The sequence below is a fragment of the Tamandua tetradactyla genome, chromosome 11, assembly GCF_023851605.1.
Source record: "Tamandua tetradactyla isolate mTamTet1 chromosome 11, mTamTet1.pri, whole genome shotgun sequence".
NCBI lineage: Eukaryota > Metazoa > Chordata > Mammalia > Pilosa > Myrmecophagidae > Tamandua > Tamandua tetradactyla.
Genome location: NC_135337.1, coordinates 48,538,251 through 48,557,284, shown reverse-complemented (window position 1 = coordinate 48,557,284; position 19,034 = coordinate 48,538,251). Strand labels below are relative to the sequence as shown.

Below are 19,034 nucleotides of genomic sequence, written 5' to 3'. Positions count from 1 at the left end.
ATTATGGGGGAGTCCTTGGCCCTAGGAAAAGCCCCCTTTGCATTTCCAAGAGCTCCAAAAGTGTAAGGCTATACGCCTGATGCCCAGATCTGTGTGTTGGGGGTATAAGTGAGCCATCATTCTGTTCCTGGACTCCACATCCTCCTAGTTATTAACTCACCCAGTGTTTAAGTCTAGAGCAACTGTCAAATGCATCATCACGGCCTGATAGGTGAAGGCAGACTCTAATAGAAGGAAAGGCCCTTCCCCCTACAGCTCCACCCCATTCAGTCGGCTCTGCTCCATCCTGGCTCCTCCAATCCCAAAGGTCTTGTGAATATATAACACTGTTGTTAATGCTCCTGTGGACTGGAGGCTCCTGGCCTTTGTAAATACTTCCTGGCTAATAATTGTGGCTCCTACACAAACTCTGTAGCAGAGTGTTGGAACAGTATCAGTTTCTTCAAGGGAGCTAAAAAACACTGGAATGGCTGAATTATTTACTTTGTTTCCTCCAATCTAGCAACCAAAAGAGGAGGAAGGTACTAGGATGTATCAATGCACGAAGGCTAGTTGATTTTCATGGCTGTTCTTTCATTTAGTCCTTAAAATGGTCCAGTGAAATAGAAAGTCTCATGCCTGCTTTTATAGATAAGAAATGGAGGCCCAGAATCAGCAATATCCCGCCTGAAGCCATCTAGCTGGCTGGTAATCAAAAGAGGTGAAATTTGAGCCTATGTTGATCCAATATTTAGGAGCTTTTAAATGCTGCTTCCTGGAGTATTGCTGGATCAGGATGCAATGGAATAGAGAAAAAATGAGCAGAGATTAAGAACTAGAAAGTTGAAGCCATGAACTCAAGAATGACTAAATCATAAGACAAAGGACTCCTTAAAAGATACTCTTTTTATCTTGATCTGTATGTGAAATGAAAATAATGCAAACTAGTTAACAAAGGGTCTTCCTTCTTCTCAGGTAAGCGTGCTACATGCTGCAAGTAGAAAAGCTTTTCTGTCACTTTGTTATTCGGTTATTCACATCACATATGGTGCTATGGCCAGGCAAAGTCAGACAGTCTGACCTTGGGGACGAGGTGTTTGAAAATGGCTAATGAGGCATGCCATAAGCACTGGGAAAAAAAGCAAAAGCAGCAACCCCTGAAGAATTGAAATTAATATCCACAGCCACATAGAATGGTAGACCAAGGAGCCATTCTCAGAGTCAAATTAGACCTTGCTGCTTTGTCTCCATTTATTCTTAGACTTGGCATGTGGTCAGAGTGCATTATAGATGTTTAAGTGGACAAATAAGTGAATGTTAGAACATGTGGATTCGTTCCTTAGAAATTTGAAAATACTTGTATTTCTAATAAAAATCTTTAAAGGGCCCTGAATTTTCTAAGGTAAAAGAAAACAAATGTTCAACTTAAGCATAAGCATTCCTGTGACCCTTTTCCTCTGGTCATTAGTCCCTTCAATGAATGTATTCCTTCTTAAGGTAAGACATACAATCAAAATGTAGATGTTGGGTGGGCCATGGTGGTTCAGCAGGCAGATTTCTCAGCTGCATGCTGGAGACCCGAGCTGGATTCCCAGTGCCTGCCCATGCAAAAAAAAAAAAGTAGATGTTAATTAGTCTAATCAAAGGCAGGTTTTTACCATTTGATAGATAGATAGAAATTGATTGATTGATTGATTGATATAGACAGGCATAAACACCTACATGCTTATTCATGTTGAAAGAGCTCTTCATTATCTAGCTTTCTTGGGGAACAAGAAGTATTTCCAGTTTCTCAAGTATTCTGATTAATAAAGAGTTACCATTTACACAGCAATTTTCATAAGAAACTAAATGCGGTAACATGCATTTACATGTGGAAACACTGATCATCATCTTCGATAATAGAAAAGTCTTTTGATCACCATTTTAGCACCACATTTCCAGCCGTGGTGGAGCATTACCAGGAGGTATCATCTTTGTACCATGCTCTATGGTGGTGGTGTTAAGAGATTTCTATATGGTAAATTTCCAGGTTATTTACAAGATTGAGTGTGTGGGGGTGTATGTGTGAGTGCATGTATTTATAGTCAGCTTTGTTCCAGAGAAGATCTAAGATAGTATTGGCATCTGAGTCTACTTTGCCAGCCTGCAGACTTAATTGTCGTTCCTTCCAGGAAGATCTCCAACACTTGGCTCAGCACTGGCTGGTTCACGATGACGATTGCACTGGAGCTCTGTGACAGGATCAATGTTTATGGCATGGTGCCCCCAGACTTCTGCAGGTAGGATTTATTCTGCAAGTGTAAATCATCGGCAGTGTCGTGCAGTGTTCATAAATATCTGATTCCAAATATCAACCGTGAAACCTGTCTAACTGTCTTCTTGAAGCAATTCATTAACATGTCCCAAGTTCTGGTTTCAGAAACAACAAACAACATTTAATTATGTGATATAAAATATTGAAATATTTGTACTGCTGGAGAATTAATCCACCTTGTGGGCTTCATTTATCCTCTGAATATTTATCAGCCAAAAGGAATGCAATAATTGGCATAATATTAATGATGAACAGGCATTAAGAAATATTAGGTTTATTCTCATTTTAAAGGAATGTAGTAATTTTTTATGAATTAAAGAAGGCAATTTCTTTGATGTGAGGCCTGTTTTCTAAAATTTAAATATTCCTCTGAGCCCCTTTAGCTTGCTATATCAGTAACCTCTGATTTGTGCTTCTAAGGCCAAGAACACAGTTATAATTATTTTGATGTATCATTTTAAAGAGAATTTACAGGCATCTCTCTTGCTACTTTAAGTTACTGCCTAGCACATGCCCAAGCAGACTTCTGTGCAGACCAACAAATATTGGTACTGAGAAATATTCAGGGCCTGATTTTTTGGAGGCCTGCATGAAAACTCACCCTTAATTTAAAGTGGTGATGCCAACAAATGCCCAGTTTTCAGGAATGCCAGGTGCACCCTGCTTGTGACCTCAATTATGGTCTTCAAATGATGATTGTGGGATGGGGGTAGGGGCGCATTCCTGCTTGTTAAAATGTACACTTGCTTTGTGTCTTTTAAATCTAGTAACTTCTCTAAGGCCATTGGGCTTTTGAGGCAAAAGCTACAATTGGGAGGATTGAGGCAAGGGTGAGGGAGTGTTTAATCACAGTCATGCTATTGCATTCTGCCATTTTTATCTCACCGTTTGTAATCTAAAGCATCAACACAGCAGCAGTACTAGCTCCTATATAGGAGTAAAAGCCACAGAGGAGAAAGATAGATGTGGACAGAGCAGGTCTTTGACAGCTGCCCGGACTCACTCATTCCCAATAGTGACAGAAAGTAACCATGCAGGGTGTGGACTCTGGAGCCAGACTGCACAGGTTCAAAGCCTGGCCCAGCCACTTAGTAACCACGTGATCCTGAGCTAGTCCCTTCATCTCTCTGTGTCTCAGTTTCCTGATCTATACAAACAGATGTGATTATAATAATGACTTTGTCGCATAGGGTTATGGGAGGATTAAATAAGCTATGTATAGTGCATGGAACAGCACCAGGAACATAGCGTTAGCTTGGATTCTCACCCATTTCCTCATCACTTACTTCATTGCCCTCATTTCCCTGGTCAGCATCTCATGTGCCAAAAGTAGGGAGGATGGTATAAAAAAGCAATCTGCCTTCTCAAACCAACAGGCTAGCAAAGGCAGAGGAAATAGCACTAATGGACACACAAAGAGCTATCAATGTTGACGGTTATACAGCAGATATAATTATGTAGTATTGCCATTAGGAGGCCAGTGATAAAAGCATGAATAAATTGAAATGTTAATGACTTGGAGTGTTCAAGGAACTTTTCCATTTTTTATGGAAAACAAAAGAAAGGCAAGTTAACGTGTCATTTATCTTACTCAAAGTTAATTTGTCATGATTTCATGTACAGAAGATAGAAACAGTTTATGGAAGGATACTAACAAGGAGATCCAGATAATGTCCATGGACCATATGTTGCCCTTGGCTCTGGGTTTCTGTTCTTCAGCTACTATTCCAAAGAATTAATAGTTGTTCTTACAAGATGCTTTCAGCAAGAACTCTTCAAAAGGATCCCTATACCCTTGGTTCTGTCAGGGAATGGGGGAAAGTGTGCTAGGTGTCATCTGGTGGAGAGGGTTGGAGATAGAGAGAATTCTGCTCTCAGTCATGCCTGTTTAGGAAAGGGTAAGAAGGGATGTAGTGAAAGCAGCATGGATTGATTCACATGTTCGTTTAATCTTCTTTCCCAGCTCATGTTGCTGAACCACCACCAGGCACTTAGCATGGTGATTAAGAGCCTGGGTTTGGGGGAAGACAGAGGTAGGTTTGCAATATAGCTCTGCCAGCTCCTATCTGGGTGACCTTGAGTCTTGGTTCATTCATCTGTAAAATGGAGATAAGAAAACAGTAAGAGCAAGCAGGTCATGGTGGGAATGAAATGAGATAATGGAAATAGAGTATCAATGCTGTATTAGTCAGGGTTCTCTAGGGAAACAGAACCAACAGGTAATATTTGTAAATATTATGAGAGTTTATAAAATTGTCTCACGCAAATGTGGAGATGCACAAGTCCAAATTCTGTAGGGCAAGCTGCAAGCTGGGAACCCTGCTAAAGGTTTTCAACATATTCCCCAGGAAAAGCTGGCTGACTGAAGTAGAGATGAAAATTTTCTCTTTGACTGCTGAAGTCATCATTTCTCCTTTTAAAGCCTTCAAGTGATTGGATGAAATGTCTCTCATTCAGAAGGCAATCTTCTCAGTTGATTGTAGATGTAATCAGCCATAGATACAACCAACTTACTGACAATGTAAGGCCATGAAATATCCTCATAGTCACAGGCCAGTGCTTGCTTGACCAGACAACTGGACACCATTGACTGGCCAAGTTGGCGCATGAGCCTGCTGTCACAGACCAAATGTTCGGCATATAGTTCATGCCCAAGAAAGACTATCATCATCATTCCCAGCTTCCTTAGATTGTCCAAACTGCTATCACAAACACTACACAGTGGGTTGGCTTAAACCATGGGAATGTATTGACTAACGGTTTTGAGGCTAAAAGAAATCCAAAACCAAGATAGCAACCAGGCTTGCTTTCTCCCTGATTATTGGCATTCTGGGGCTGGCTTCTGACAATCATTGGAGTTTCTTGCTTGTATTTCTGCCTCCTGTCATGTGGTGATGTCTTCTCTTTCCTGGCTTCTGTGACTTCCTGGTCCTCTTTATAAGGCTTCTAGTAGTCTGGATTAAGGTCTCATACAGTTGGCCACACCTAAACCAAACTAACATCTTCAACAGGTCCTATTAACAATGGGTTCCACACACACACAGGAATGCGAATTACGATTAAGGGAATGTTTTTTTCTGGGGTACGTAATCTACCACATTAGCATTTGGAAGTTGTCGTGAAGGGTGCCAAGCATTATGGGGGATTCGAAGAATAGAACAAGCTCTTGTCTCCTAGAAGCTTGTGATAAACCTTGCCCACTGCAAATATAATGAACACTGCAGAGCCACTTACCATGTGAATGTAAACAGAGGCAGCATTTTGCAAGTCCCATCCAAGAGTTAAACGACTCTTGCAAAAGAGACTGAAACATGAACTTGTCAGTCAGTCTTGCTACTGGCCTCACCATTTTCCTTTGTGTCTTTATTTTGAAAGAAGCTGGATCCAAGGGGCAAAGAATATATAGAGGTCAAATCTATTAAATTCCGAAGTGTGGTACACAGGTTAAAGCTCTAGGATACTTACTTAAGGAAGTAAAATATCACCAGGTCCAAAAGAGGCAAGGGAAGATTTTATGAGAGGGCAAAACGTGAACTGGTTGAATCCCCACCCCAAATGTAAACTACCCAAGAGCAGATATTTTGTGTATTTTGTTCCCTCTTGAAGTTCTAGTGAGTAGGAAAATATTTATTTTCTGTCCTTGCATATAGCAACTGCTCTGTAAATATCAAGTGAAAAAGGACTCTGCCCTCCACTCCCTCCTTTGTCCTGTAGTAAGAAGGGCATTGTATATGACTCAAAATAACCATTTCTACCTCGCAGAAGCTCTGTGACCTTGAGAAAGCTGTTTGACCTTACCAAGTCTTAGCGAACTTGGACAAGTTACTTAATGACTCCATGTCAGGGAAGTCTTTACTTCTATATCTATAAAATGATGATGAAGACAGTATTTGCCACTAGTTTTTATGTGATGCTTCCATAAGGTCATAGATGAGAAATGCTTAGCAGAGTTCTGGTGTATGTTAAACACACAGTAAGTTATCAGAAGAAAGAACTCACTCATCTGTGAATGTGGACCAGTAGCGCTTTTTAAGGAAATGCCGAGATAACACCAGTTAATGGAGGTCAGTTGGTGAGGAGGCCCTAGCTGCTGGAAAGGAGGTGGGATGTGTGGCCTTCTGTGTGAACTGGATTCCACTTTTCTTCGCCATTGAGAATTAGCTTCACATGGCTTCTGGCTGCTCTCAGTTTACCCATTGCTTCCTTAAAGTGCCCAGACTCTCATTGGAATAAATAGACACATGGGGCCAAAAAGAGCCATTGGTCCAGTTTTAGCAAATTAGCTGTTTCAGACCTTAAGACACAGTCAGTACCCTCAAAAGAAGTAATTTACTACATTAATCACAGAGATTTTCATTCATTGAACTAACTAATGCTGGGCACTGGGGAGGTAATCAAAGATGAATAAGGCAGGGTCTCTGCCTTCAGTCCCTTGTGTCTCACTTGAAAGCAGTTCGATTTATGAGGTAACAAAGATTACAAAAAGTTCCTAATAAGAAATTATTCACTCTCTACCTGTCAATAGCATCTGACCCACTGAGCTTTATGGAAGCAGCCTTTTCTGCCTGTCAAACCTTACCCTGAGAGCTCGTACATTCTCCAGACCCTATCTGCTATAATAGATTTGGGTCAAGGCGCCAAGACAGAGAATGTTGAACCCTGCAAGCACACATCATCAAGAGCAGAATCACCTCTATCTGTTTTACATGTTTCTTTTGTATAAGTCTTCTTTTCAATAAAGTTTCCCTTAGCAAATCAGAACTTGGAAAACCTCTGGTCTAAGATCTAATCATGCTGCTATCAAATATAAATCAAACTCTCCCACACTTTTCAGAAGAATTTATCACCTTTTTTCATTGCAGGGAAACCAAGGCATAGAGAAACAAAGCATTGAACTTACTCCTGCAGTCTTTTCTACCACTTCAGATGACAGGGACCCAAAGAGAGTATGGCTGCTAAATACATGGCATAAAGAGGGGGGCTGAGGAGGGAAGAGAGTAAGGAACTAGATTATGTCTTAGGAGAACAAAAAGCTAAGATATCCATGAGTGTCTGATCTCTGAGATAGTATGAGTAAGATACCCTCTCAGCCTGATGCTGTCATTTTCTATCCAGCTGCCTTGGAAGTGTGGCCTTCTCATTCCACCCAAAAGTCTTAATCACTCCCAGGAGTCATTCAGTGGTCAAAATACTTCTAGTAGCCCCTCAAAGTATTAAGTACATGGGCTCTATAGGAAGAACCATAGCCCTGCATTTGTATTTAAAACCACGGATGGAAACAATGTACGTATAATTGGCCCTGGTGCAGATGAAAGACATATCTTATTCAAGAGTTGGCAAAATCTAATACTAACTAAAAGACATTCAAGAGGAATACAAACTTTTGCTCTTTAATCTGGTATAATAATAGACCCCAACTGCTCTCTGCAACTCTCTTTCCTCTCCAAACACCACTGTGATGCCAGATTAAAACTACAAATCTGGCCCTGTCACTTAAAATCACTCAGTGACTCCCCAAAGTTGTTAGAACAGCCTTTGTACTCTTTCGCTTAGCACACAAGCCCTTCAGGATTGGCTTCTGCCTACCGCTTTAGTCTTATCTTCTCTACTTATACAGATTTATGTTAGACATACTGAAAAATTTGTAAAGGAAGTCCCCCTGAAATCACCTGCCCTATGCTCTCAACTTGAAATGCTGATCCCCTGCTTTCTTAATCTGTCTGATTACTTCTGGTTCTTTAATAATATCAAAGGCTAGTATTTGTGTGCACACATCACATGCTGGCCATGTGTGAAGCATGAATACATGCACTATTACCTTGAACATTTATAATAATTCCATGAGGCAAATACTATTATGATCACCATTTTAAATTTGAGCTTTGAAGATAGGAGACAGCTTGCCAAGGTCATAGAGTAGTTAAGCAACAAAGGTAAAATTTAAATTTAGTCTTTAGGGCTCAAGGGACAAATCTTTTAACCCCTCACTCCACTGTTTTAGAGGAAGCAGGCATTCCTTTTTAAAGCTTTTCTGGACATCCTGTCGTGTCAGACATCTGTGTGCCCTCTAGGCCCTCTGCTTCTCCACTCCTGCCCATCTCACTGATGGATTTGTCAAGCTCCTTTATTTGCCTATAGGTTCCTTGATAAGAGAGACCATGCTCAGTCCACATTTGTATCTTTACCGCTTGTCATTATGCCTGGCACATAGTATGTGTTCAGTATATATTTGCTTAGTGAATGTATCAAAACTTTTCCTCTCCTGGAGGCTGTTTCAAAAGATTGATTCTGAATTTATCTTGAAACCAAAAGTGCCAAGTGAATGAAAAGACCAAATTCAGATTGTGAAAGGCCCCAGAATTCAACAGTGGCCACCTGAAGGAGGACCCTCACATCATTCTCAGACAGGTCCAGGGTTGAGTCCCCAAAGTGGGAGCTCAAGCAACAGCCCACCCGGCCTCCATCACCACTCTCTAGGCCTCATTAGTGTTCAGAAAGCTGGAGAAAACTAATGCCATGCTGCACCAGAGATAACATCAAATATGTTATCCTGTGGACAGTAGACCCTTAAATCAATCCATAGAGGAAGCCAAATCCATTCTTTCTAGATGGACTATAAATTTCAGTGAAAAGATGTTATCATTGCTTTCCAAACTAAGTTATGTTGGGTATTTTTACTCTCATTTTCCATTGTAAATTATTTGCTCTAATAATGGCCCAAGCATCTAAATTCTACCTTAATAATCTTATTTCCGGTTGTACTTAGCACATTGCCATATTTACAACTCTCTGTTACCCATCATTTCTCCAGTATTAATTAGTGGAGTAATGACTCAGAGTGATCACTGTCATGGAACTAAATTAATATCTCATCCATAATGTGAAGGACATCTCAAAGGTATCATGAATATCAGAGAGTTGATCCTACTAGAATTATTAGCAAGCAAATATTAATAAAGCTGCCAGCATAACCAGGAAAGTTCCTACTTGGCAACAATCCACTGCATAGGATCAGACACTTACAGAAAACAGGTATGGAATGATAATACTACCCACATGGTTTACATTTATTAAATAGACTTACAATACTTTGTTGCATTTCCTCCTAGATGTTCTTTGTTTCTTCCAACTTTGCAATAATTTGATCAGCTCTTCCCAGTCACTTTTGGGTGTTCTTATCGCCTCCTTTCTGTCTCCCATGAGCACTATTGATCTGTTCTGACACATAGGGCACCATCTGAGGTGGCCTGAGTCATGGGGTTCGGGGGTTCTTGGGTGATTCACTTTAGCTTCTTGCCCATGAAGGGTGGGAAGCTGAAGGCTCTTGTTTCTCATTGTATCCCAGACACATGAGTATTATCACACACTCATCAAAGATAAGCAGCAGTTTTCAAGTTGCTCCAAAGGCAAAAACTGAGGCAGTGGAGTAAGGGTTGCTCAGTGGGTCTCAGAAGTCTGGGCCAGATGTCCAGGAAGGGCTGTTTTAGGAAGATTTTCTTCTTAATGTCACATGGTGTCCCCAAAAGTCCCAATGCACTACAATTTCTAGAACCACCTAGACACTTGGCAACTATTAATTCAACTCTATCCCTCAAACATTTCCTGAGTACCTACTATGTACAAGGCACCATGGCAAGAATAAAGTATTGTTTAGAAAGAATATCTGAGAGCTCTAGGGAGTAGCAAAGGCATTGGACCTTCCTTGGGACATTGGCAGCTTTAGAGACAATCCAGTCCCAAATCCAACTTACTTGTTAATGTTAAGGGGTTACTTTCTACTTGTACACCTTAGTTTAAAAGAGTCATAGGGAAACATTACAAACCCTGCTGCCATTAATGTTAGTGGTCAGTATTAAAATGAGCATGATGTCTCTGCTTATCACCCTGACCAACTGCACAGAGCCCACCCATGCACAAATATGCTCCCAACAATGGGCTGCTGATCCCAATGGGAAACTGAGGTGCCATTAGTAGAGAAATCCCCACCTGGTGGAATAGGAGTGTTTCCAAGATACGGAGCCTCAGTCCTAAAGTATGGGAATCTAGAGTCCACTCACCTTGGTCTACATCTTAGCCCTGAAATTTCCTCAATTTCTCCATGTATGAGTTTTCTCATCTGTAAAGTGGGGATAACACTACAACCTCTCGTATAGGGATATTGTGAGGATTAAATCTGTATATGTAGAGTACATAGCACTGTGTCAGGGCTGAAAGGGTCCAGTCAAATAGCTTGGATAGTATATGAGCAAAGCTTAAAAGTCAGATAGTGAGTGGGCTTTCTACCTGTGTGCCACCTGGAGGCTCGGATTTCTCACCTATCAAAAGGGAGCAGTGATCCTTACCTCAGAAGACTGATGGAGGTAAAAAGGAGATAACCTGAATTAGTTAAGCACCTAGGCTTAGCAAGTATGTACTAATCAGTCATCTCAAAACTCACTATAGTTTAGAAACTCTTAAGGAGCTTTAAAATATTTATATACATATAGGTTTTAGTTTGTTAAAGCTGCCAGAATGCAATACAAGAGAAATGGAACAGCTTTTTAAAAGGGAATTTATTAAGTTGCAGGTTTACAGTTCTAAGGCTATGAAAATGTCCAAGCTAAGGCATTTCAGGAATAGATACCTTGAGTGAAGAGAGGCAGATGGGTCCAAACCCCTCTGTCAGCTGGGAAGGCACTGGCTGGCATCTTCCGAGGTCTCTGGCTTCTGGACACTTCTCTCAGTGGAAGATACATAGTAACATCTGCTAGCTTTCTCTCTTCATTTCATAAGTCTTCCCTGAGGGCATTTTCCTTCTGCATCTCCAAAGATCTCTGGCTGTGTGGGCTCTGTCAGCACTGAAGCTTTTTCCAAAATGGTTCCCTCTTACAGGGCTCTGGGAAGCAGCCTCACCTTGAATGGATAGAAACACAACTCCATGGAAACCATCTAATCAAAAGTTAACACCAGGCAGTGCAACAGTGGTTCAGTGGCAGAATTTACGCCTACCATGCCAGAGACCCGGGTTTGATTCCCAGTGCCTGCCCATGTCAAAAAAAAAAAAAAAGTTGACATCCAAAATTGAGTGGGCCACACCTCCATGGAAACAATCAAAAAGGTTCCACCCAACAATACTGAATGAAAATTAAAGAACATAGCTTTTCTGGGATACACAACAGTTTCAAACCAGCACAACAAACATATATACATATGTATTTTTTTAAATATTTATGTTTTTAACTTTTTGTTTTGAAGTGATTTTAGACTTAACGGAAATGTTGCAAAAATAGCACAGCAAGTTCCCATATATCTTTCATCAACATCAACATTCTATTGATGTTTACGTTTGCATAACTCTGATATACTTACCAACACAGGGAAATTCGCGTTGGTACAAAGCTCATAACTAAACTACAGACTTTATTCAGCTCTTACCAGTTTCTTCACTAATTTTCTCTACCTACGCTTGGCCCCAATCCCAAATCCCTTGGCATTTGCTTGTATCCTTGTATCTCCTTAGTCTCTTCCAATCTGTCACAGTTCCTCTATCTCTCCTGGTCTTTCATGGCCTTAACACTTTCGTAGATTACAGGTTAATAATTGTGTAGGAATGTCGCTCACTTTTGGTTTTTCTGATGTTTTCTTATGAGTAGACTGAGGTTATGCGTTACTGATAAGAATACCACAGAGTGGTAAGCCCTTCTTGGCACATCTCATTAGGGGCCACATGATATCAGTATGCCTTCTAACTAATTATGTTAACCTTAATCACTTGGTTAAGATGATATCTGCTGAGTTTCCCCATTGTGAAGTCATTATTTTCCCCTTTGTCATTAATAAATATCTTGGGAGAGTTACTTTAAGATTATGCAAATAACTTGTTTCTCCTGGTCTTTTCCTCCCCTCATGTTGCATTCCTCTGTGGATCCTACCTGCAACAATTACATCTGTGTTATTCTACTCCTGACTTCTCTCTTTCTCTCATTCATTCTACATTTATTAATTGGGATTCTTCTGTAAGAAAATTATATTTGTTTTTTCTTTTGGGAGAAAAGAATACAAAAAGGTGAGTTCATCTGCTATTGAAAAAAGAAACAAAAGAAAGCAAAATGTTTCTAACTATGTAACTTAAAAAGTGTATTGCTTTCATTTCAGAATAAGGCTGGCTAATGGGGAGGGAGACTTCTCCACCCAGAGAAGAGGTGGGAAGGCAGCATTATTGAGGCTGTGTAGCAAAGACCAGAGCAGTGCCAGGGAAAGCAGATGAAGGGAAAGCACCCACACCCTGTTTGAAAATTAAGAAATAAACAAGTGCCAATAATTATTTAGTTACACCAAACATTTTGGGGCAAAGTGTGATTTTAGTACAGGTAATTATATGATAGAGGCCTACTTAACTTTCAAAAAAATTTTCAATGCAATATCATTGGCTTTAAATAAAAATCTAGGTTCTCATGTTGACGGACTGTGGACTTTGGGCCCTCTACATGATGCCCAATGAATGCAGGTGTCTGAAGGATGCACTGACAGAGTAGATTGGTGAACAATGGTGTATACTTATGAACAAAGGTTTTGCAGCTCCAAAAAGAAACAAAATCATGAGGAGTGCAATGATGTGAATGAGCATGTGGGACGTTTGGTGAGACAAAATAAGCCAGAAACAAAAAAACAAGAATGGTATGGTCACCTTTAGAAAATGCTTATAAGAAAACAGCGGCCTAGATTGTAAACTTTTAAAGCAGACACATTAAGTCCGGAGTGGTTATTATCATTTCTGGATTTTGAGAGGCTTATATATATGATCTGATATTTAAAGGTAAGAACGAAGCTGAACAAGTTGGGGTTAGAGTAATTCAGAACGTAGGGGTAAAGAAGATAGTGTCAATATTTTAGAACCACATGTACTCTTTGAGACTAATGGAAGAAAGGTTTATTTGGTCTGGAACTGAAATTTTCTGTAGTGCATAATCTAATTCAACCTATCTGTATAGCTCATTTGAACAATTGAAACACAGGGAGCACAGTATAAGAAAGAGGACCCTTAATCCTGTATAAGTTATTGTAATGCCTGGATACATCTAGAGTATACTGAACAGAAAAAGTATTGGCAATGTCCCCTGAAGGATGGGGAAAAATATGGAACGATTAAACCTTACCATCAGGGAATTCCCTGATACTGTGTCAAACTTTAGGGACACCCAAATCAATAGGCCATGCCCTCAATCAGAAGGGCTTACTCTTGTGAAGCTTATGTAAGTAGTGGAGAAGCTTAGACTACCTATAGGCATGCCTAAGAGTTACTTCTGGAGGACCTCTTTTGTTGCCCAGGTGTGGCCTCAGTCTCTCTAAGCCAAACTCTGCAAGTGAAATCATTGCCCTCCCCACTACGTGGGACATGACATCTAGGGGTGAAAGTCTCCCTGGCAGTGTGGGAGAGGACTCCCAGGGATGAATCCAGACCTGGCACCATGGGATCAACAATTCCATCCTGACCAAAAGGGGGGAAAGAAGTATAATTAATAAAGTATTAATGGCAGAGAGAGTTCAAGTAGAGTTGAGAGGCTACTCTGGAGGTTGCTCTTACGCAAGCTTCAGTTAGACCTTGCTACCTATCATAACTTGCCAACCCCCAACCAGGACCATTCCAGCCAATCCTAAAGAACACCTAGGGCAAAATACAAGATTCCACAAGGATTCCATGCACTAGAGTAACTTGCCAGAAACTTACAACCTCCAGATAGGGCCCTAATCCAGATAAGTCCTAAAACCTAGCCCAGCCTTTCCAGAACCCCAGATAATTCCATCTCCTTACCCCATATTAGTGACAGACCCTTCCAATATGAGAAATTTAGAATTGCCATAGCCAAAACACCCCTAAAGAGAGGTATGGAAAGATTAAAAGTAATGGTGGAGTTATACATAGAAGATAGGGTTTAACAAATGAATATGATACTGAATCATTAAATTGATATCTCTTTTAGTTTCCAATATTTTAGAGCAGCTAGAAGTAAAAACCTAAAATTGTGAAATTGTAACCCATGTCAAACTCTGAAATATGTTCTATAGCTAATTGTGGTGCTGTGCTTTGAAATTTATAGCTTTTCGTGTACATGTTATTTTTCACAAAAAAGAAAAGAAGGGAAAAAATTGACTATGATGATAAAAAAAATACATTTAAGCCCTCTAGCCTCCTACATTCTGGAGTAGCTAGAAGGAAAAATATGAGAGGATCGTACAGTAGCCCATGACAAACTCTGGGATCTGTCTTGTAACTACTTGGTGAAGAGTACTTTGAAAACTAGTGCCTTTTTATATCTTTGCTTTGTAGATTTGTTATATTGTACAATAAAAAGAGTTTTAAAAAATCTAGGTTCTCAATAAAGGCTTTTAATCAAGCAAAGAAGCATGTGTTTCCCTTAAATATATAGTTCTCACATCTCAAGCACTTTTTATTTTGAACAAGTCCACTCCTTACATTTGTGCAGTCTGGGGCAAGAGTTCAAATAGAGGCCCCTACACCATATGCCCCCAAATTTAAAAGTGATAAATAAAATAAGTTTTTACATTAAGAAAAATGCTATCCCTTTTCCCCAATTTATTTTATTATTTCTTATTATTTCTTTTTTTGCATGGGCAGGCACTGGGAATTGAACCTGGATCTCCAGCATGGCAGGCAAGAAATCTGCCTGCTGAGCCACTGTGGCCTGCTCCCATTTATTTTTTTATTCACTGTGATGGTTAAGTTCCTGTGTCAGTTTGGCCAGGTGATGGTGTCCAGTTGTTTGGTTAAGCCAGCCTTGGCCTGATTATTCCTGTGAGAACATTTTATGGACTTAAATAATCAGCAAGTTGATTGTATCTATGGCTGATTATATCTACATTCAACCAAGGATATTGCCTTCAACAATGAGAGAAGGCTCATTAAATCAGTTGAAGGCCTTAAAAGAGGTGATGATTTCAGCAGTCAATGGAGAGAACTTCCAAGTCTGCTTCAACCAGCTAGCTTCTCATGATGAATTCATTGGAAACCTTTATTCGAGTTCCTAGTTTGCAGACTGCTGTATGGAATTTGAACTCAAACATAACCGCAGTGATGCAAGCCAATTCCTGTAAAAAAAAAAAACTCATAATATTAAATATATGTATATATATCCTCTTGGCAATATAATCCTATATAGCCTACAGTATATATATATGTATATGTATATATATATACACACATTCCTATATATATATATATATATATATATAGGAATGTGTGTGTGTGTCTCTGTGTGTGTATGTATAAAACATCCTATCAGTAATATAATCCTGGCTAATACAGATTTTAATACCAGAGGTGGGGTGCTGCTATTGCAAATACCAAAATACGGAAACAGCTTCGGAGTTGGATAATGGCTAGAGGCTGAAGAATTGTGAGGTACTTGATAGGAAAGGTCTAGATTTCTTTGAAGAAATATGGATGTTAAACATACTTCCAAAGAGGCCTTAGAAGAAAATGATGAATGTGTCATTGGAAATTGAAGGAAAGACTATCCTTGTTTTTAATTGGCAGAGAACTTGGTGAAATTGAGTTCTGATGGCAAATGGGAGGCAGAACTTGAAAATGATGAACTTGGATGTTTAGCTGAGATTTCTAAGCTTATAGTAAAATGTAAAAGGATAAGAGATAAGATGCAAACTGAATTCCAGGGTGCAAAGAAACCAAAAACTGATGATTTGGAAAATTCTGAGTTTCCAGAAACTGAGTACCCAGAGAACAGTGCTTCATATGAAGATGTATCTGAACATGGAACCAGTCATTAATTTCCATGGAAGCCAGGTTTGGAGGGGTAGTTATCCAGGAAGGATCTGTGGGAAGTCCTGTTGACTAACAGTATGGACCCCTGTGAACTATATGAAAATCTACTAAAATTTTTGTGTAATTTGCATGAACAGAACCACTGCCAGCCTGGCTAAAAGGAAAGAGAAGGAAAAATTGAAGGAAGAATGATTTTAAGGGCAGAACCGTGAAGACAATGTCTGGACTGAAGACATCTTCTCAGGCCAAGAGAGCAGCCCCACCCATGTGTGTGGAAAGGGCAAGTCTGTCCCAGGGCTTGGAGAAGACGGGCCTTCCACCTTATTGTTCAGGAAAAGTGCTGCCACCCAAGTGCTTGGAGAGGGAGGAACACGTGTCCTGGCATTCCAGGAGATCCTGGCTGCCATCTTGATGCTTGAAGGGTGGAGCCTTCATCCCAGTGTTTGGGGGGAATATGGTTTTGCACAAGCACTTGGAAGAGTTGGGGCTGCCACTCCATCATGCCTGGAGTACAAAACATCATTCCATAAATGACTTTCAGACCTTGAAATAATGGATTTTCCTCTGTTGGGCTCCAGAATTGTTTGAAACCAATGGCCCCTATTTTCTTCCAGTTTCTCCTTCTGGAATGGAAATGTGTGTCCTGTGCCTGTCCCTCCATTTTATATGGTTCTCTAAGTTTCACAGGTTCACAGACAGAAGGGAATTGTGTCCCAGGACAGACCAGACCCATAATCAATTTTTGATGAGATTTTGTACTAACTGTTGTTTTCTGAAGTGACTTAAGGCTGTTGGGATGTTGTGATGGAATAAATGTATTTTCCATGTGGAAAGACCATGTCTTTTGGGGGATGAGAGGGTGGAGTATAGCAGTTTGAAGCTGTATGGACCCCAGAAAAACATATTCTTAAATCTAATCCATTCTTGTAGGTGTGAACCTATTGTAAGTACAATCTTTTAATGAGATTACTTCAGTTAAGACATGGCCTAGCTCAATCAGAATGGGTCATAATCTTATTACTGGAGTCCTTTTTAAAGTGGAATGAAATTCAGACACAAAAAGCAACAAGCTAAACATCAACAAAACCCAGAAGAAAAAGGAGAGTCCATGTGACAAGCTAAGGACCAGGAATCACAGCAGTCAGCCCCAGAATGCCACAGTCTTCAGAAGAAAACATTGCCCTGATGGCCCCTTGACTTTCACTCCCCCCCCCCACTTCAAACCACGATCAAAGACAGTAAATAAATTCCCATTGTTTAACATGACCCATTCCATTGTATTTGCTTGAGCAGCCTAGAAAACTAAAACAATCAGTTATGCAGTGAAATCAGCATGAACTCAGGAATATTTAATTTTATAGGTTATATAACCGAATACTGCTGTTATTTTGATGTTCAAATCTAAGGTGCTTTTAAAAATATCCATGTCTGTGCCCCTCTCCAAATCAATTAAACCAGAATCTATGGGCATGGGCCTTAGGCAGTGGTATTTTTTTAAAGCTCTTGCAATCTTCCCACCTGCTTCCTCTGAACAAGAAAAAAAATCCTTCTTCACCTCATTCTGGTGGATTTATTCCCACACTGGCCTTGGGAGCTGATGAGAGGCTGCTCACACTTGGGGAACTGCCTCTGTGATTATCATCCCCCCACCCACTTCTCCGTTTGCTCAGCTTCACTTGTTGCCCAACGGGAACCGGACATCATTCCTTTTACATCTCCTAGCAGAAATTCTGCTGAAGTGTACTGTGATTTTCTTTGGGGTCCAATGGAGGAAGGAAAAACCATGGCAGCCTTTAGAAGGTCAGATTTGAGAGAAGTCCTCAGGAATTATTTTCTTCAGCTAGGAAATAATTTTAGGAATGGTGGATTACAGCTGACGGCAGGCTCACAGCTAGGGAGAGCTGGTCCTACAGGTACCACACTGTGCCTTCCCAGGACCTCCAACCACTTTTCCACTGGTTGGACAGATTTTTAAAGCATGGAACAACCTCCATTTACTTGAATGACTTATTTTGATGCCTTTGAAGTCATAGTAAAAAAATATGTAGATTTAACTCTCCCTTGTGGAAATCAATATGGAGCTAAATAAGTTTCCATTCAAAAAGATGGTCTTCCTGAATAAGGAAATTGATCCCATAGTATCCTTTAGACAGTTTCCAATTACTCCCTATTTCTAGGTGCCAAATCGATCTCCTGATATTTTTAGAAACCTAATTGTTTCTCTAGTTAGACTGATGCCAATAATGTGTCCAAATCTTAGATGAATCAGATTTAAAACGTTGTCCATGATGGAATAAAAGCTCAACTCTGAATATACCATGTCAGCATGAATTTGGCATTGCTCCCAAAATTATGTCCTGTGAATCTGGAGAGGTCCTACAAGTTCCTATTCCTTTTTGTTCATTTTTTTCTTCATAATGGTCAGGGTTTTTTTTTTTTTTTTTTTTTTTTTTACTACTATGCCAGAATTTTTTCTACTATGCATTTTCAGTATTGAAAGCTCTTTCTATAGCAACTGTAAGGGTATTTCAATTTCTAGTGTACGTAAATAAGTGAAATCTATAATAAATAGTCAGAAAAGGGCATGGACCGTTGTTTCACTGCAGAAAATAGAGATACTTCTGAGACAGGCATATTGGGATACAAGGTGTTAATTCAACACAACATCCAAGCCAGGATGAAGAATGTTTAAATGGTACATGACAAAATAAATCTCTTTCCCTGGAAGAACTTTAACCTAAAAGGAGAGGCAGCTCAAAGGTTTATTGTTGTCAGAGCCACAAACTTGACACTCTCGATAAAACACTTCGATCCCTGCCCCCAGCAAAGTTGCTTTTCCAGGAGCCATTTGTGTATTGATCTCCTCTGAAGAAAACAAATAGGTGTCTAACAGAATGAGCAGTCTTGGGAAACCAAGTTACTGTACTTAGAGTAGAACCCAAATGACCTGTGGGAGAA

General features: G+C 40.0%; 1 protein-coding gene across 1 annotated transcript in view; it reads left to right on the top strand.

The window, feature by feature from the left end:
* Window positions 1–19,034, top strand: part of ST6GALNAC5 (ST6 N-acetylgalactosaminide alpha-2,6-sialyltransferase 5) — a 189,825-nt gene that overhangs the window by 164,452 nt on the left and 6,339 nt on the right. The window contains exon 4 of the mRNA XM_077120576.1: window positions 2,154–2,261. Within this exon, the coding sequence (XP_076976691.1) occupies window positions 2,154–2,261 (108 nt within the window). The remainder of the gene's footprint in view (window positions 1–2,153; window positions 2,262–19,034) is intronic.